Consider the following 20,201-nt stretch of genomic DNA (forward strand, 5'->3'; position numbering starts at 1 on the left):
AGCATCCACTCCCTCATTCTAAACCCCTAGTAACCACCAATCTGTCCTCAGCTCTATAATTACCTTATTTCACTATTGTTATGTAAATAAAATCATGCAGCAAGTATCCTTTTGAGATTGACTTTAATGGCTCAGTCTAATTTCCTTGAGATTCATCCATGTTGTAGTGTTTATTAACAGTTCATTCCTTTTTAATGATGAATAGTATTCCATGGTATGGATATGTCATGGTTTTTATACATTGTTCATCCTTTGACAGATATTTAGGTAGTTTCCAGTTTGGGACTATTATAAATAAAGTGGTTATGAACATGAGAATACAAATTCATGAGTAAAAATAATTCTTCATTTCTCTGGGATATGTACCTAAGAGGGCAACTGCTGAATCATACAGAAAATCCATTTTTAGTTTTCAAAGGAATGACCAGGTCTGGGGGTGTAGCACATGTTCTTCCACGTACTTACGTGATCTCTACATGGAAGAACATTTCCACATCCAAAATGTTATTTTCTAAGATAATAATGGGATGAGAACAGCTGAAATTTCAGTGGCAGAGTGCTCACCTAACATGTGTGAGATCTTGGGTTCTCTACTCAGTACTGCAAAACAAAAAGGAAGACCAAACCATATTCTAGTGTCAATTTTTTATTTTTAGAATTTAATTATGACTCAAACCCTAGAGAGATATTTCACAGTTTACCTCTTCCTGATTAGAGAAGTATCCTGTGGAGTCAAATGAGCCTAGATTCAAGTCCTGCCTCACTCACATATTATCTGTGAGAGCTTGAACATAGATTTAACTTTTTTTTTTTTTTTTTTGAGTCTCAGATTCCCTATGGGTAAAATACAGACAATAATGCTCTGCAACAGTAAGGACTGAACAAGATCAACTGTAAAAACCCTGAGAGTGGAGGGTGGTACATAGTTGTGAGTTTATGCCAGCTCTCTGCCTATTCATAGCAAAATAATCAAACATTACTTCCAGTGTTTACGTTATTGGTAATTATAAGTGACCTTAAAATCTAAAGAAAGCACACTACTTTTATTCATATTCTTTTTTACTAAATAAGTTATCTTTAGTAGTTTTGTTATGCATGTTTCCTTGGTAAACTAGTTTCTCTTTCTTCCTATCAACTAAACTTACTGGAGTAATCCTTATAACTCTTGGAAGCAGAAGTTAGTTGGTGACTCTCCACTATATTCTGTTTTTTCTTTCTTCTAGGTCTGTGAACAATTTCCTGATGACTGGTCCAAAAGTAAGAAAAAAATTCCTTTGATTAATATGGATATCACTAATCTTAACTGGTTGACTTAAGATGATACATGTTGTTTTCTTTTCATTATAAGTACATCTTTTATTATGCAATAGTATACAGTAAAGATAGAAAAATTGAGACTCAGAGAGGGCTGGGACACATCTAAAATCACCCAGCAAACTAATGTCAAAGCCCAGGCAGGAGTACTGCTGGGTGTAGTGATACACACCTGTTATCCCGGCTACTCAGAGGTTGAAGGAGGAAGATCTCAAGTTTGAGATGGACCTGGTCAACTTAGTGAGATTCTGTCTAAAAATAAAAATAAATAAATATAAGGGCTGAGGGTGTAGTTCAGTGGTAGAGTATTTTCCAAACAAGCACGAAGGCCTGGATTCAATCCTCAGTAACACAAAATTAGAGAAGTAACCTTCTAAAGCGTCCCATAAAGTCAAACAAAAAAACTGAAATTGTACTATGTGATCTCCACATGGAAGAACATTTACAGATCCAAAATGTTATTTTCTAAGATAATAATGGGATGAGAACAGCTGAAATTTCATGAATGATGTGATTGGGACTCATTTTAGAGAGGCAATTTAGTATAATGAATAAAGACTAAAGGAATTAGAATCTGATAAAACTGCATTTCATTCCTGTTTCTTCCATTTGCTATTTGTGGAATTGGGAAAATTACTTCCCCTCTTTGAACCATAGTGTCTAAGTTATAAAATGATAACTATTTCACAAGACTACTGGTAATGTTAAATGAGATGGTATATTTAAAGTACTTACTTTGCCATTACTTCGGAGAGATTGGGGAGTGGGCAGGAAGAGAGGCGTTTGACAAGTTTGGGGCAAATGACTCCTGATTCAGACTGAATGTCGACCCCATGTTTTTGTAGGCTTATCTGATCTACTCCAGCAGTGTGGCAGCAGGTGCTCAGAGTGGTATTGAAGAATGCAAATACCAGTTTGCCTGGGACCGCTGGAACTGCCCTGAGAGAGCCTTGCAACTGTCCAGCCATGGTGGACTTCGAAGTGGTAAGGAAAGCCATGAGCATGGCTCCCCCGGCCCCTGGTTCTAGGTTAAAGCCTTAGGGATGGCTCCCTTTCTCCTCCATACCACAGTCTTTTTTTTTTTTTTTTTTTTTTTTTGTGGTGCTGGAGATCGAACCCAGGCCTTGTGCTAGCAAGGCAAGCACTCTACCCACTGAGCTATATCCCCAGCCCTACACCATATTCTTCACCTGGTCTCTTAGGACATTTCCCTCTTGTGAGATGTTCTCTTTTCTTTCTCCACTCTCTTTCCTATCTATGGAGCTTTCTCCTTTCTTCCCCAACATAAATGGACCTTGCCTCACCTCCAATCCTATACATCCTTGATTGCCCTGTTGGCTAAACGTTTCTTCACAATATAAGTAGCATCAGCCTCAGAAGGTAGATCAGAATCATAATTCCTCATATCCCTTAGTCCCTTCCTGCAGTAGACTTAGCAAGTGGAAACTTGGAGACTAGCTTCCCAGACAAAAGATAAATAGTGGTCATGTCAGTAAATGAAAGAACTGCCAGCTCAATTCACAGTAGCCAAACTATGGAACCAACCTAGATGCCCTTCAACAGATGAATGGATAAAGAAAATGTGGTATATATACACAATGGAATATTATTCAGCCTTAAAGAAGAATGAAATTATGGCATTTGCAGTTTTTTTAGGAAATATGTGGTCTCATGACCTGTTAAAGCAGATTATCCTGTACATTTTCAGTATTGTTATTGACACTTCCTTTTGAAGTTTTTGAGCAAGTTGTTAATGAACACTAATATTTTAATAAATATTAAAATATTTTTTAAACAAGGAAAGAACTGCCAATCAGAGATTCTGCTCTTAGACTCCAATGTTCTAGGAGGTGGTGGGGAAGTGTTCTTTACAACCTAAGCTTCAAATCCATCTCCTTCTCCAATTCTTCCCCAGCTAAATCCTTTATAATCATGTATATTTACAACACTCTAGCCAACTTCTCATGAAATATGTGACCTAAAAAGATGGAAGGGGAGAAGAGTAGGGCTGAGGCTAGGGATGGAGCAGACCCTGAAGTGAGTAAGGTACATCATGAAGGGGATATAGGATCAAGCTGGGAAAGGCAAGTATGATGATAGTATTAAAGGAAAGTAACATAACTGGTGTTTCTTTGAACTGCAACCTCTGCCTCTAATTCTCTGGATGTTTTTACTCCTGCCAGCTAATCGGGAGACAGCATTTGTACATGCCATTAGTTCTGCTGGAGTCATGTACACTCTGACTAGAAATTGCAGCCTTGGAGATTTTGACAACTGTGGATGTGATGACTCCCGCAATGGGCAACTGGGTGAGTAGTGACGGGGTAAGTAGCACAGGCCAGGGAAGTTCACTTAAAGAATGAAGAGCTTGGTGAAATACAATGGCATCTTCCAATACAAGGAAAAGCATGCTGACAATGGGCGAACCAGTTTGAGCCCAAACCCTACAGTGACGAACCCAGTTAAATGTTGCTTTGGGCCCTCCTCCCACTGATTGACTTCCTTAATTTAAACAGAGGATGATGATGATGATGGTGGTGGTGGTGGTGATGGTGATGGTGATGATGGAACAACTTGCCCTGTAGACTCAATCAACTGTTCCTCTTCTTGAATCCAGGACAACCTTCTTTTATTTTGCCTATCCTGCTCTACTTTCCCTCTACCTCCACTGCAGTCTCCAATACTCCCACTCAATTTGCAACTTCTGTTTTTCCATATTATTTCAATTGCACCTCTCTTCCTCCCTCAACTCTTGAGCTTTCCTCACCTTTTCACACCATTTTACCCCTTCAGGACCTTAATGACTGGCAGGCACTGTGCTTGCTCTGCCTACTGAGTAGAGGCAGAGGAGCTCACAGGCAGAGAATCAATCCACTAGGCAGCCACAACCGTCATGGAGACCTGAGCAGGGCACTGGAAGAGGCTGGAAGTGGGACCCCAAAGGTGGCAAAAACAAACCTTCTAGACTGAAACTAATCCCGACCCAGGGCACTAACTGAACCTTAATCCTTTCCTATCCCAGACAGCACCTCCCCCGCAGACCCGAGTCCAATTAGAAACAGCAGTCCTGGAAACTGTGTGGGCCTGCTTAATGACCTTTCCTCCCCTTGCACTTTTCCAGGGGGTCAAGGCTGGCTGTGGGGAGGCTGCAGCGACAACGTGGGCTTCGGAGAGGCCATCTCCAAGCAGTTTGTTGATGCCCTGGAAACAGGACAGGATGCCCGGGCAGCCATGAATCTTCACAACAACGAGGCCGGCCGTAAGGTGAGTCCCACAGACCTTGGGATTAAGCAGCTAGTACCGACCACTACTTGCCCTAGGTACGGACAATTCTTCATTCGAATAGTTTGTACTAAGCGGGCTGATTGAGCAGACTAGATAGGAGCCTCGAAACCCCTCCAGAGCAGAGGGCTCTTACGCCTACTCTCTCCTAGGCGGTGAAGGGCACCATGAAACGCACGTGTAAGTGCCACGGCGTGTCTGGCAGCTGCACCACACAGACCTGCTGGCTGCAGCTGCCCGAGTTCCGCGAGGTGGGCGCACACCTGAAGGAGAAGTATCACGCTGCTCTCAAGGTGGACCTACTGCAAGGTGCTGGCAACAGCGCTGCCGGCCGCGGCGCCATTGCCGACACCTTCCGCTCCATCTCCACCCGGGAGCTGGTGCACCTGGAGGATTCCCCGGACTACTGCTTGGAGAACAAGACGCTAGGGCTGCTGGGCACTGAAGGCCGAGAGTGCCTGCGGCGCGGCCGCGCTCTGGGCCGCTGGGAGCGCCGCAGCTGCCGCCGTCTATGCGGGGATTGTGGGCTGGCGGTGGAGGAGCGCCGCGCGGAGACCGTGTCCAGCTGTAACTGCAAGTTCCACTGGTGCTGTGCTGTCCGCTGTGAGCAGTGCCGCCGGCGGGTCACCAAGTACTTCTGTAGCCGTGCAGAGCGACCGCGTGGAGGCGCTGCGCACAAACCCGGGAGAAACCCCTAAGGGTCTCCTCTCCTGCCTCCTTTCCGCATTGGTCCGTGACTTCCTATAGAGACCTCAGTAATAAAGGAAACTGGGAATTGGGGACTCTGCACTCCCAAGCCCAGAGATCTTGAGGGGGAGAGAATGCAGTCTTTCTGGAGCTTGCCACTTCTCTGACTTTTCCTCAGTTTCTCTGTGCTCTCCTAGAGTTGGTTCTGCATCTCTTCAGCCCACACTTTGGTCTGAGACCCGTTCTGCGTTATTGATCTTCCTTCGACTAGGGTGAAGATAGGTGCTTCTCCCCGACCCCATTTCCCAGCTGGCCTAAGCCTAGGAACTAGAAGGACCCTTCTCAGACATGGAGGGCTCAGGTAAAGCCAGAGCCTTTTCTATTGCTCATTGTCTGCTACCAAGTCCCCATAACAGGGGCATCTCCTTCCTGCAGAGCCCCTCCGAATCTTGTGATTTCCTGCTGTTGACCCAGATAATCCCAGGAATCTCTAACACTTTCTCTTTCCTTCCCCTTTTCCTATTCTTCTCAAAAGAAACAAAAAAACTGACCTGGAAATAAATGCACCTTAGGGATTGATCCCTAAAGGCAGAAGTAGAATATGGTATAAGAGGGAACCTTTACTTGCTGACCCCCAGGGTGGTGCCTTGTGACACCATGTCACCAATGAACTTTACAGTGGGGGTAATGATCTTCCTAGATAATCACCCAAGGTACTCCAGAATCATACCCAAGAGATTTTGAAACTATGTAAAGGCAGATTACTAGTCATTTCCTTCCTTTAAAGCTATCTTCTCCCTGCTCCTAACCTTTTTCCTCCCAGAAACCAACTTCACCTTTTCTCCTTTCCAAAGCTTTGTTCCTCTGAGTCAAGAGTGAGGTAAATAAAGGCAATTTCCCACTCAGACCCTGTCTGCACCTCTAAAGGCAAGCCACAGGAAGAAGCAGAGCCTTTTCCTTTCTCTCACCTGGTTCTCCAACTGGCAGAATTCAGGGCATTGGATAATTTCCTTCTATAACTTCCTGCAATGAAACTGTTGCTAATAGGAAGTTCAGCACCTTGAACTTTAATTTATTGCAATCATTGTGATATGCGCCTCGTTTTCCAGGTACTGAGCTTCTTCTCCGGGATATTGGGGTAGAGTGGGGTAGCAGATATAACTTTGAGATTCTATGTTCCCTCCCGCCTTGGCAGGATCCCATTCTCCCTAGAGACTTGCCTCCCTGATAGCCTAAGTAGTTAGCCTGACTTGACTGAGGTTAATCTTTTGAGGATTAGTAAATCATCCACATAAATCTTCCACTAATGCAGTCATTCCTTAGCCAAAAGCTTGCTGCTGTGGTACTTGAGTCTTTTGGTTCCATTTTCAGAGAGAAGCGTTCAGCATGGACTTGGTTATGAAACAGGGCTCTGGGGAATGAAAAGCCAATCCCTGACAGACCCTCTGCAGCCCTGAGAGATTCCAGGTCTGCTTCCTTGCCCTGGGCCAGTCCTGGGTCTAGACACCAGGAAGCTCTTTGGGAGTAGAACTGGTCAGATGCTAGACAACCTTATCCCTCTTCTTCCAAAGCAGGAAAAAGTGCACAGGTGACAAAAGCCAAGACTCTGGGGGCCAACCTGGAAAAATAGAAGGGCTCTTATATTCCAAACTTAGACAGGGGCCACGTCAGGCCCCAGGCTCTAGTCTCACCCCTGCAACATCTTCTGGTCTGACTAACACTTGAAGAGAGGTTCCCTTTCCTCCTTACCAGGGGACACACTTCCCTTCAGGGTCTCTTAATGCTTAATTTCCAGCTTTATCAGCAAAAGGCCCTTTGCTTGTTTCCTCAGCTCTTGGGCCTCCTGAGTCTCACAAGTCACTCTTTCTTCCTAATCAAGCAGTGGCATATACTAACCAAGTGACACCCACTTGGCAAAGTTACTTGATAGGAAGAAAATCTGGCAAGGCGACTAGAAAATATAAAAGTACAATGTTGTAAAGTAAAGCTGCATTCTCCCAGAGGTCTCTCAACATAAGAGAACAATCATGCTTCAAATTTCATAACTCCAGGTCAGTACTCCAAACCTAGTATGCTGCCAGGAAGTTCTTTCATAGGTTATTGTTTTGTATCCCCAAATGGATATGATTGATACCAGATTGATTTGAGTTTTATAAAGAAAACATTGTTGAGCTATCTTAGATCCGCATTGCTTTTTTGCTCCCTTCTTCTCATTATTCATCCATTCATTCCTTCACTCAATCGAAACTGGTGTGTTGAGGGTGAACAACACACCGTCATCTGCACTCATGGGTTCCTGTCTTACACTTAATTGCCAGGGCTGTGTTCCCCTTCACAAACATGGGCAGTTCCAGAACTGCTGTTTAGGAAGACACCTTTGAAGTCAGCTAAACCTGTTGTTTTACAGAGTTAGACCGATGCTGAGAAGGATGACTGGCTTGTAAGTCACTCTAGGGCGAGTCCCGGAACCCAGGCTCCTTCCTTCCTCCTGTGTGCTCTTTAGGAGCCCATCTGTCTCAGCTTGAGGACAGAAGCAGAGGGAGGTCCTGAGAAGTGACAAGAACACTGGGTGGGGTGGGCAAAACACTGTCTCTTTCCTGTCCCTGGCCTGTGAGCCTACATACAGGCAAAGCTTTCTTTTCTTGAAAAGAATCCCAGCCTCAACTGGCCTTAGCAGCAGGTCAGGGCAAAGACAGACAGGGTCGTACTTGGTGTGCTGGTGGTGCTGGTGGTGGTGGGAGGGGAGGGCAGGCCAGGGCACTTGCCTATTGTGGGTCTGGATTGGATGCTTCCACTCATTCATTTCCTTTTAATTAACCCGCATTCCTGGAGGAGAAATATTTATGTTGGCTCCCATAGAGGCAATCCTCAGACTGGAAAGAAGGGGAAAGAAAGCCTGTCGTAGCAAAACAATATCTCTAAAGAGCTCAAGAAGAGAAAATAGGGGAACAAAATGCCATTAAAATAGCCTTCTACCCCCACTGGAGTCAATGAAAACTTCATTTCACATGTTAATCCGCTACTCCGCCCCCTTCTCTTCTCACAACACCTTTTCCGAAAGTGTTTGGGAAAAGTCTTCGCAGTCAGTACACAGCTCCCTGCAGCTCAGACTTCTCCTTGTGTTAGTTCAGGGCCCCAAGTGGGGCTCTCGCTCCAACAGCGGCTTTTTTCTCCCCCCCTTTAATTTAAACAAAGACTTCAGAGTTCATCAACCTCCCACTGAAATTCACAGCTGCTGAACAAACTAATCCCCTCTCCCGGCCTTTCTTCCCTTCAATGGGCTCTTGGCTTCAAAGACACTTTGGGAAAGGACTTTGCTGGGGCTCACACTGCTTCATCAATAGAAGTTAGTGCAAGTATTATCTGAAGAGCAAGTGGCTTTACAAACAAATACTGCCTAACAATCCCTCCCTCCCAAACATACACATCTAGCCTGCAGACATGATGGGATCGACAACAGGATTAGAGCTAGTAGCCCCTGGCTTCACACCCAGTCCTTTTGTGCAGCTGAGCTCAGCCCTCAAGTGGTGTGGGGAAAACCCTGGAGCTGAATGTCAGGCACGGATGGACACACACACACACACACACACACACACACACACACACACGACAGTTTGGCCAGCAAGTCCATGGGACTAGACTTGAAATCAAGCTCCCTTCTTCAACTCTTGTCTCTCTCCAAGACATTCCCTTGCTTATTAGGGTATAGGGAGTAAGAAGAGAGAGGACTCAAAAGAGAGGTAATGGCAAAACAGGTCCTAGAGGAGACGACTGGGAGATCACTGAGGAAACCAAATCAAAGCAGCTTTATTGCATTATTAAATATATCAGTGCATCAGATGCAGAATTCCAACCATGAAAATGCAGCCAGAGAAGGCAGCCCTGAGATATATGGTATCTGAGGGGTAGAAGGGCCCCCAACCCTTGAGGAGCAGGGCTGGAAGCTATCTTTCCTTGATGTGGTTCCTATTCCAGAATAGGGCTTATAATCACAGAATGAATAGCCTAAATCTTGGGCCAGGCTCAAACATGGAGTCAAAGGCCATTCCTTTCTAGGCTGTTGTCCCTCTGCTCCTATCTCATAGCCTAAGACAGCTCCCAGCAAAAAGCAGTTCACCCCTCCTACCTGCCCCTTAACTTAGCCTACCCTTAAAAATGCTGGCCCATGAAAGGTTCCATTTCAAAAGGGCTAAAGTCTCCTCTCTTGGTTCTGCTCACCTCCCAACCCTCAGGTCTATGACTTGTTTGAATGGTGAACAGCAGCCAACTTCTCCCCAGCTCCAGGGGCTACAGGGGAATATGAGCCTGGAAATGTAAAGTCAGAGGCAGGGAGAAGGTAAGGTCAGGCTCAAACTGCAGAAGGGAAAAACAAAAGATTCCCAAGATAGGTCAGAGTAGAGGTAGACTTGGAAGTACTGACCCTGTTCACCCTATTAGAAGCCACTTGAACAGAATATCCCTGGTGGAAAAGACATCATGCCAGGTCCTGTCAGAAAACTGTATTAGGGAAAGTAAGACCTGGCTCTATGCCCTGCCTTCAGAGCTGAGTGTTTTAGATAGACAAGAGGTGGTCAGGCGTGAAGGGGTAAAAAGGCAGGAACTCAGCTGGTTTGGAGAAAGCCCAAAGCATCATAAACCTGGCAGCAAGGGAAGAAGGTGAGGAAAAACAAACAGAATCTGTTGCACAAATCTCCTTCTCTGCAGGGGGTTAGTTAAGTAACACAGAAGTGTCCTCTTGGCAAGACAGGCTGCCTGGCTTAGCCCTGCAGCTTGTGTGCAATGGTGAGGACAGCCTTCAGGACAGGCATGAAGCTGGACACCTCGCTGAAGCTGCTGCAGCCCACCACCTGGGCGTGCACTGCGAGGCCCTGCTCAAAGCTTCCTGCATCCACACATCGGGCAACTTCGTGTAGCCCCGCCAGTACATGAGGTGAGAGCTGTGGAGGGATTGATCCTTAGGTTAGTAAATTCAACTGGCCCCTACCCTGGCAGCCTCGCAGGGATAAGACAGCCTCAAGTTCCAGAGCCACATCCAGGGAGCACCATCCAGATCCCCACCCCTTCCCATCTAGGAAAGATGTGGGTATTTGGGGTGGGGGAGCAGTCTTTCATATGGGAAGAAAAGACTCTGACCTTCCTTTGATCATGGGTGGTAGTAGGAGGGCAAAAGGCAGAGGGAACACAGGTAGGTACTCACTGTCCCCTCACAGAGTTTCTCATATAGACCTTCTAGACGTTGGGTGGCCTCATCCAGCTTTCTTTTTGTCTTCTGTAGAGGGAGGCAAATGGATTTTGACCCTTAAGTCTAACACAGGGCTGTAAAGAATCACAGTATATAAAAGCTAGAATGGCTTAGTACTACCTCTTTTATTTCACAGAGGAGGAAATGGAAACCCAAATATAGTAATGACTTGCTCAAGCTGATATAGCTAGGAAATGAATGGCAGATGTTCTTCCTCCTGGTTTCCCCCTTCTTCTGTATACCCTATTGCCTGTAAGTCTCTGTGCTGTCGGGTCCTGCTACCAAGGAGCTGGACTTTGGACAGACTCAAACTCCCTCCCCTACTCTGCATGGACATCTAAAAAGTCCCAAATATAGTCAGCGTATACAGGAATAATGAGGGAACTGGTATCCTGAGGCATCCTGGAACCAGCTGAGAAGGTTCAAACTTACCAAGTCAGTTGCAGACAGGGAGCAGCGCTGGAGAAGTGCCTCAAAGCTAGTCTTCAAGGACTGATGCTCTGGGGGCAGTTCCTTCCTTTCCACCATCTTAGGAGGCAGTTGCTGACGTTGCTAATGAAGGAATGAGGAGAAAGGACAGACAAGCCAATTATCCTTCTCATGGCTTCCCTAAGGTTTCATCCTCAGTGACCTAGGGCCAGTCACACTGCTTCCATTAGAGCACAGCAGAGCTGGGGAGAAAGCCCTCCATTCTCCACAGTGAAAACAGAACAGGTTTGCCTCTACCTTGAAGAATGATGCCCAGCTACCATGCTCCCCACTTTTACACCAAGGAGGGCTGGAAGGTTTCCCAGAGCAGGGGAACAGTTGTCCCTGTCACCTGCAGGCTGAGTTCTCCTGGAGCTCCAGGGGGAGCATGATTCACACTGGAAATAGGGGTCTGTGGTGGAAGGACCCGTTGTGGCTCAGGGATAAGGCTCATAACTGGAGCAGTAATTGGTACCAGAGGCATAAATGTCTCCAGCATCTAAAGAGAGAAAGAAAAGCACATGACTCTAAGCTGAGAGACCCCATAGGCCCTGATTTTGGGGAATAGTAGACATTATATTGAATGAGGAAACAGAATAGTGAGTGGGAAAGTGGGAAATGGGAGACTGGTGAATGTATATAGGAGGGAAAGAGGGCAGTGCTAAGGGGGAAGACTAATTGGGAAAAGGGCAGAGACAGCCCAAGAACGGGAAGAAAGGGGTTGAATTCTACAAGGAACTAGAAAGTGGGTCACTGCTGAATGTATGAGGGGGTGGATGTGGAACAATGCATTGACCTTTTTCCTCTGGAGGTTTGCCTGGGGGGCTGGAACATTTTTCCAGGACTCTTGAGGTTCTAGAGAATAAAAAGATAGGGGTTTTTTAGGGGCATGGTCAGGAACATTGGAAAGTTTTAGTGTGAAGATTAGAAAAATTGCTTTAATTGGAATCTGCCATACCTCCCTTTGCAGACCAGCCACACTCCCAGTTAACAACCTCCAAACCAAAGGGCCCCAGTTCATTGACTTGAGGGAAAAGACTACAGGACAGTGGTGGGAGGGCAATAGCCCACAACGGGGAAGCCAAGGAAGGAAGACTGACCTGGACGAGGGGTCAAGATGTTAGCACTTGGGAGAGAGCTAGAGCATGGAGCACCAGGCCCTCCAGGAGGGTAAGTCATAGGAAAGTTGGCAGAAGGGGCTAGGAGCTGGGAGCTCAGAAGGCTGGGACCTGGTGGTCTCACAGGAGGCAGAGGGAGTAGTCTAGGAGTCTCAGATAGAGAAGTTGAACCAGGCTGCATGATATCTGGGGCTGCCATGGGTGGAGGGAGACCAGAAACAGGCCACGTTCCAGGGAATCTCACAGGGTTTAAGGGTGGAGCCCTTTGTCCTCCTAAGAGCTGCTGCTGAGATAAAGCTGAAGTAGAACAGAAATAGGTCATTTGTCACCAAACTTCAATTTGGGAGAGATTCAGCACATAAGAGAGGAATAGGTCAGCAACAAAACAAAACAAGCCAGGTATGGTGACACATGTTTATGGTTCCAGCTACTCAGAAGGCTGAGGCATGAGAATCACTTGAGCCCAGGAGTTAGAGGCCAGCATAGGCAACATAGCAAAACCTTGTCTCAAAAGTATCAAAATAGGGCCAGGCACTATGGTGCATGCCTATAATCCCAGTGACTCCAGAGGTTGAGGCAGGAGGACCACGAGTTCAAAGCCAGCCTCAGCAAAAGCAAGGCACTAAGCAACTCAGTGAGACTCTGCCTCTAAATAAAATAAAATAGGGCTGGGGATGTGGCTCAGTGGTCTAGTGCCCCTGAATTCAATCCCTGGTACCCCCCCACCCCTGCAAATCAAAATAGAACAAAAACCAAAACATCACAACCAACAACAATAATAAATGATTAATCCATGTGTAAAGAGATCTAAAATTTACAAAGAACTTTAACTGTATTGACCCTCAAAATAATCCTATAGGATTGAAAGCACCAATATAACTAGTTTGGTATATTACCAAAATGTACAAAGCCTTTAACCTAACAGAGATTATTAAAAATTCAGTAAGGGATAGAAATTTTGAATGCAACTTCAAAGCTCTTCTCTCAAAAAAAAATTTAAACTAAAACAAACAAACAAACAACAACAACAACAAAAAATCCAGGACCAACATGGATTTAGGAGGGAGCATGTCTGTCTTTCCTGAGACCTCTGTGCTGTGCCCAAACAGACCTCCACTCACTCACCAGGCCTGACCCCAGGGCCCAAAGACAAAGGCTGGACTGCCTGGGGTTCGGGTGCCCTGTAGTCACTTATAGTCTGCATCCTGGAGCTCTGACAAGGGCTAGGATGGGAGGGTGTCAAGGGCATCACTAGGGATGGCTGAGAGGTGCTCATAGGCCTTAGAGATGGAGTTGGAACCTGTGAAGAGAAAAAAGGGTCAGCTCTTGAGAAAAAAAGAGAGATGAGTAATTGAAATCAGAAAAACAATCAGAAAATTAAAGGAAAACTAATTCATGAAGAAGACCTTAGAAGATGGAAAGATCTCCCATGTTCTTGGATAGGCAGAATTAATATTATCAAAACAGCCATACTTCCAAAGGCACTATACAGATTTAATACAATTCCAATTAAAATCCCAATGACGTTTCTTATAGAAATAGAAAAAGCAATCATGAAATTCATCTGGAAGAACAAAAGATCCAGAATAGCCAAAGCAATCCTGGGTAGGAAGAGTGATAAAGGAGGTATCACAATATCGGAACTTAAACTGTACTATAGAGCAATAGTAACAAAAACGGCATGGTATTGGTACCAAAATAGACAGGTAGACCAATGATACAGAATAGAAGACACAGAGACACACCCACATAAATATAGTTATCTCATACTAGACAAAGGTACTAAAAACTTACAATGGGGAAAAGATAGCCTCTTCAACAAATGGTGCTGGCAGAAGTGGAAAACCATGTGCAGTAAAATGAAATTAAAACCCATCTCTCACCCTGCACCAAACTCAACTCAAAATGGAACAGGATCTAGGAATTAGGCCTCAGACCTTTCAACAAATAGAAGAAAGAGTAGGCCCGAATCTCCATCACGTTGGCTTAGACCAGACTTCCTTAACAAGATCCCCATAGTGCAAGAAATAAATGCAAGAATCAATAAATGGGATAGAGTCAAACTAAAAACTTTTTCTCAGCAAAGGAAACCATCAATAATGTGAAAAGAGAGGTTACAAAGTGGGAGAAAATCCCACTCTGTGAGTGGTATACATAATACATACACACTCAGACAGAGCACTAATCTCCGAAGTTTATAAAGAACTTAAAAAACTTTACACCCAAAATACGAAGAACCCAAACAAAAAATGGGCTAAGGAAATGGGCAGACACTTCACAGAAGAAGACATACAGATGATCAACAAATATATGAAAAAGTGTTCATCATCTCTAGTAATTAGAGAAATGCAAACTAAAACCACCCTAAGATTTCATCTAACTCCAATTAGAATGGCCATTATCAAGAACGCAAGCAATAATAAGAGTTGGTGTAAATGTGGGGGAAAAAAGGCACAATCATACATTGCTGGTGGAGTTGCAAATTGGTGCAGACACTCTGGAAAGCAGTCTGGAGATTCCTCAGAAAACTTGGAATGGACCCACCATTTGACCCAGCTATCCCACTCCTAGGTTTATACCCAAAGGACTTAAAATCAGCATGCTACAGTGATACAGCCACATCAGTGTTTATAGCTGCTCAATTCACAATAGTTAGATTGTGGAACCAACCAAGATGTCCTTTGACTGATGAATGGATAAAGAAACTGTGGTATACATAATACATACACAATGGAATATTACTTGGTCATAAAGAAGAATAAAATTATGGCATTTGCTGATAAATGAATAAAGCTGGAAAATATCATGCTAAGTGAAATAGGCCAAGCCCAAAGTACCAAAGGCCAAATGTTTTCTCTGATAAGTGGATGACAATATATAACGAGGGGGGCTGGCGGGGTGGAAGAGAAGAATGAAGGAACTTTGGATGGTGTAGAGGAAAATGGTAGGAAGTGTGGGACAGAAAGATAGTAGAATAAAACATACAGTATTACCCTATGTACATTTATGATTACATGAATGGTGTGAATCTGCATTGTATACAACCACAGAAATGAAAAGTTGCACCCCATTTGTGTACAATGAATCAAAATGCAGTCTGTAAAAATAAAAAAAAATTTTTTAATAAAAAAATTTTAAAAAATAAAAAATATCAAAAAATGTATACATCTCTATAAAGACTGATAAGATAAAGAGAGAGAAGACATAAGTCATCAGAACCAGAGATGAAATAGGGAAAATTATAACAGACCCTGAAGCTCTTAAAAAAATAATAAAGAAATATTCAAATAACTTTAAATTAATAAATTCTATAACTTAGAAGAAATGGACCAATTCCTCAAGAACCACAGACAACCAAAATAGTCAAAACAAAACATAAAAATGAATAGTCATTAATTAAAGAAATCAAATTTATAATTTAAAAGTTCAATCCCCCACAAAGCATCCCAAGCCCAAATGGTTTCATTGAAGAATTTGACCAAATGTTCAAATTAACACATAGTTTATATAAATACTTCCAGAAAATAGAAAGAACAGTCCCTAATCATTTTATAAAACCAGTATTATTCTACACCAAAACCAAAGACAGAACAAAATAAAACTACAGACCAATATTGAACTTAGATACAAAAACCCTTAACAAAATTTTAGCAAATCAAATCCAACAATGTGTATAAAAAGAATATTTCACAACCAAGACAGATTTATTTCAGTTCATGCAAGGTTGGTTGAATGTATTTAAAAATCAATTCATATAATCTACCATATCGGCTGGGGAGATAGCTCAGTTGGTAGAGTGCTTGCCTCGTAAGTACAAGGCCCTGGGTTCGATCCCCAGCACCAAAAAAAAAAAAAAAAAATAATCTACCATATCATCAGACTGAACAAGATAAATCATGTCATATAAAATGATGCAGGAAAAAAAGTCTGACAAAATTTAACAATCATTCATGATCTAGTATATAAGGTACTACGGTCTAAATGTATCCCCCAAAATCCATGTGTTGGAAACCTCATTTGTAATGCAACATTGTTGGGAAGTGGGGCATTTTCGAAGTGTTTGTGCCACTACAAAAATGGATTTCAGGAGTAGGTGCACTCTCAGTTGCTATTCTGCCTTCTGTCACACAGCTTTCCTCCACTCTGGAGGATGCAACAAGTTGCCATCTTGGAACCTGAGACCAAAGATGCTGGTGCCTTGAATCCCAGCCTCCAGAACAGTGAGAAATAAATTTCTGTTCTTTATATATTACCCAACCTGTGGTATTCTGTTACAGTAGCATAAAATAGACTAACCCACAAGGAATTGAGGCAAAATTCCCTGGCCTCATAAAGAAAATTACAAAAAAACCTTACATCTAATATCACATTTAATGGTGAAATATTGAATGTTTTCCCTCTAAGAGTGGAAACAAGGCAAGGATATTCACTCTCATCACTCTTATTTAGCATAGTACTGGAAGTCACAGTCACTACAATAAGGTAACAGAAATAAAGGCAATCAGATTGGAAAGAAAGAAAACTGACCCTATTTGTCCCTCTATGTAAATATGACTGTATACAAAATCACAAGGGATACACACACACACACACACACACACACACACACAAACCAACTTCTTTAGAACTAGTAAGTGAATTCAGGAAAGTAACAGGATACATGGTCAACACAAAAATAAATTGCATTTCTATACACTAACAGTGAACAAGTGGAAATCAAAATAAAAAATGAAAATTTGATTTCAAAATGCTCGAGAATATTAAATAGTTAAACATGAATTAGACAAATCATATAAAGAATAAGTATGATGAAAGTTGTAAAATGCTGATGAAGAAAGCATGTTCATGAACTGGAAGAGTCATAGTAAAGATGCTGATTCTCCCTTAATTAATTCATAGTTTTAAAGCAATTCCTATGACAATCTTAGCACAGTTCTTTGTAGATAAGAGACAAACATATTCCAGCATTTATGGGGAAAGGGAAAGATGCTAGAATACCCAAAACAATTTTGAAAAAAATAATAAAGTGGGAGGAACTACTATTCCCCACACCAAGACTTACTATATAGTAGTAGTAATCAAGATAGAATGATATTTGCAGAGGAACAGATACATAGATCAAGAGAATATAAGTGACTAATAAATCTACACAAATATGCCTACTTAGCAGGCACAGTGGCACATGCCTATAATCCCAGTGGCTTGGGAGACTGAGACAGGAGGATCTCAAGTTCAAAGCCAGCCTCAGCAAAAATGAGGTGCTAAGCAACTCAGTGAGACCCTGTCTATAAATATAATCCAAAATAGGGCTGGAGATGTGGCTCAGGGGTCGAGTGCCTCTGAGTTCAATCCCTGGTACCACCCCCCTATATATAAAACCAAATATGCCTACTTAGTTTTTGATAAAAAAGCAAAATCGATTCAGTGGAGAAGGGACAGCCTTTATAGTAAATATTGCTAGTGCAACTGAATATCCATTGGCAGAAAAGAACCAAAAAGGATCCTTGATCTAAATTTCATATGTTCTACAAAAAAAAGCAACTAAAAAATTACACATGAATCTAAATGGAAAGCAAAATGACAAAACTTCTAGAAAAAATATGAGAAAATTTGGGGGACTAAGACTAGGCAAAGAATTCTTAAACTTGACACCAAAAGCATGATCCATAGGTAGAAAAATCTATAGGCTGGACCTCATAAAATTAAAAACTTGCTCTGTGAAAAGTTCTGTTAAAAAGATGAAGAGACAAATTATAAATTGAGATAAAATATTTGTAAGTCACATATCCAGCCAATGTCTCATATCTGGAAGATATGGAGAACTCTTAAAATGCAACATTATAAAAGTGAACAATCCAAATAGAAATTGGGCAAGAGACATATACAGACATTTCACTGAAGAGGATATACAGGTGGCAAATATCTGAAAAGATATCAACAACATTAGCCATTAGAGAAATTCAAATTAAAACCAAAATGAACTATCACCACACATGTATTAAAATGACTATGTTGAAAAACAGTGATGACACCAAAGGCTGGTGGAGATACAGAGAAACTGGATCATTCTTACATTGCTGGTGGGAATGTACAATGGTATGACCAATCTGGTAAATAGCTTGGCTATTTCTTTCAAAATTGGACTTATAATAAAACTCAGCTATTGTATTCTTATATTCTGAGGCACTTATCCCAGTGAAATTAAGACTTATTTTTCTTCAGCAGCTTTATTCGTAATAACCCAAAATTGAGAACTAGCCAAATGCCCTTAAAAGAGAAAATGACTAAAAAAAAAAAAAAAAAACGCGTGGTATGTTCATAACATGGAATACTACTCAATAAGAAAAATGAATGATGCAACATGGATGAACCTGAAGGAAATAATACTAAGTGAGAAAAGTCAATCTCAAAAGGGAATGTATTCATATTTCAATTTATGTGACAATAGTGAAATAACATAATTATAAAACCGAAGAACATATTAGTTATACCAGGGGAAGAATGGGGGTAGGTTTGGCTATGAAAAGGTAATTAGAGAATTTTGTAATCTTGTAATCTTGTAATGGTACAACTGAGTTATCTTGATTGTGATACTGTTTACATAAGGCTACGCATGTGACAAAACTGCATAGTTATACACATGAATGCACACAAATTAATATATAAAAAATTGATGAAATCTGAATCTATGGATTGTATTAATGTCTATTTTTCATTTTGATATTTCACTGTGGTTCCGTGCGATGTTAGTACAGAATGTGGTGGGGAAAATATTCCCAAATATTCCTCTTAACCCCCTGTGAATCTATAATTTTAGTAGAAAAGAAAGACAAAGAGAGAAAGGAAGGGAGGAAAAGAGGAGAGAAAAAGAAATGAAATTAAGATGGAAATTAAAGGTTTTTTGTTTGTTTGTTTGTTTTGTGGTGCTGGGGCTTGAACCCAGGCCTTGTGCTTGTGAGGCAAACACTCTACCAACTGAGCTATCAAACATCTCTGGGTTTTATTCCCAAATCCCTCTAGTAAGCTCCTGGTCTCACATTTTAACAGTACCCAATCTACCTGGGCACTTTGAAGAACCTGGAAATGATTTCCAACTCCTTCCTTTCTCTCAGTTCTCCTACCACACACATACCTAAACTATCACCAATTTCTGTGAATTCTATCTACTAAATATCTTAAATATAACCTCCCTGTCCAGCTATCAGTTCCTCATATCCTCATCATCTCTTTTTTAAAAAAATATTTTTAGTTGTAGATGGACACAATACCTTTATTTATTTATTTTAATTTTTATTTGGTGCTGAGGTCAAACCCAGTACTCACTCATGCTACACAAGGGCCCTACCACTGAGCTATAACTCCAGCCCCTCATCATCTCTTGCTATAGTCTCCTAACTGCTCCCAGCTTTGTCTTTCCTAAACACATAGCTAATCATGTCATTCCCCTAGACAAAAGTGTTCAGTAGCTCCTCCCTGCCCTAAGGGACAAGTCTAAATTCTTCAGCACAGAATGCCAGATCCTTAGTGATCTCCTGCCTATTGCTCCACTTTCACTTAACCTCACACTCCATGACCACATACACATATTTTGAAGCTCCATTAAAATAATCAATCATTCCTCAAAAGGCCTCTTCTTATATTCCCTGTGCCTGCATCCACCTTCACCTACCCATTTCCTCTTATAAATAACTTTTAACCTTCAAGACTCAGATCAAGCAATGTACTTATTCTGAAGCATTCCCTGAAATGAAAACCCACCCAACACACACACACAGAATAAACTGCTTTCTTATGTGTGATCCCATAGCATCTTGCCATAGCTCAATCAAGGCATTTCTGAATTTTGCTATAGTTATTTTTCACATATCTATCTGTTCACTAGACTATGAGCTACTTGAGGACAAGGATAACAGTTTGTGCTCCTTTGTGTTCTAGAGGCTAGTAGTTGTTCAATAAATAATTATTAGAAAAACGTCTGATTCTACATTCTAGGAAGTCAGGAATTTTCATTAATACATTCCAAGTGCCTAGAACCACATCTGGTCTAAGTATTTTTGAATGAGTGAACAAATGAATTAACAAATAAAGTC

General features: G+C 42.2%; 2 protein-coding genes and 1 non-coding gene across 8 annotated transcripts in view; 1 reads left to right on the top strand and 2 right to left on the bottom strand.

Moving 5' to 3' along the window:
• The first annotated feature begins 1,221 nt into the window (after positions 1–1,221).
• On the top strand, positions 1,222–5,342 carry Wnt8b (Wnt family member 8B). Its single transcript, XM_047554241.1, has 5 exons — positions 1,222–1,257; positions 2,160–2,298; positions 3,498–3,623; positions 4,436–4,578; positions 4,749–5,342. Exons 1-5 carry the CDS (start codon positions 1,243–1,245, stop codon positions 5,292–5,294), a joined length of 969 nt encoding a protein of 322 aa, XP_047410197.1. The 5' UTR covers positions 1,222–1,242; the 3' UTR covers positions 5,295–5,342.
• Positions 5,343–9,066: 3,724 nt separating this feature from the next.
• Sec31b (SEC31 homolog B, COPII coat complex component) overlaps positions 9,067–20,201 on the bottom strand; it is a 32,768-nt gene continuing 21,633 nt past the window's right edge. For 5 of the 6 annotated variants that reach the window (XM_047553816.1, XM_047553817.1, XM_047553818.1 and 2 more), the window contains 7 exons: positions 13,237–13,411; positions 12,094–12,408; positions 11,790–11,848; positions 11,346–11,492; positions 10,958–11,077; positions 10,481–10,552; positions 9,067–10,220 (listed from right to left, as the gene is read on the bottom strand). In XM_047553816.1, coding sequence (XP_047409772.1) covers positions 10,041–10,220; positions 10,481–10,552; positions 10,958–11,077; positions 11,346–11,492; positions 11,790–11,848; positions 12,094–12,408; positions 13,237–13,411 — 1,068 coding nt within the window. In that variant the 3' untranslated portion in view covers positions 9,067–10,040. The remainder of the gene's footprint in view (positions 10,221–10,480; positions 10,553–10,957; positions 11,078–11,345; positions 11,493–11,789; positions 11,849–12,093; positions 12,409–13,236; positions 13,412–20,201) is intronic. The other variant, XM_047553820.1, reaches the window with a different exon arrangement.
• Trnav-cac (transfer RNA valine (anticodon CAC)) lies at positions 19,025–19,101 on the bottom strand. Its single transcript has one exon. It is a non-coding gene; the product is annotated as a tRNA-Val (tRNA).

This window comes from Sciurus carolinensis, chromosome 5 (assembly GCF_902686445.1).
Source record: "Sciurus carolinensis chromosome 5, mSciCar1.2, whole genome shotgun sequence".
NCBI classification, from domain to species: Eukaryota; Metazoa; Chordata; class Mammalia; order Rodentia; family Sciuridae; genus Sciurus; species Sciurus carolinensis.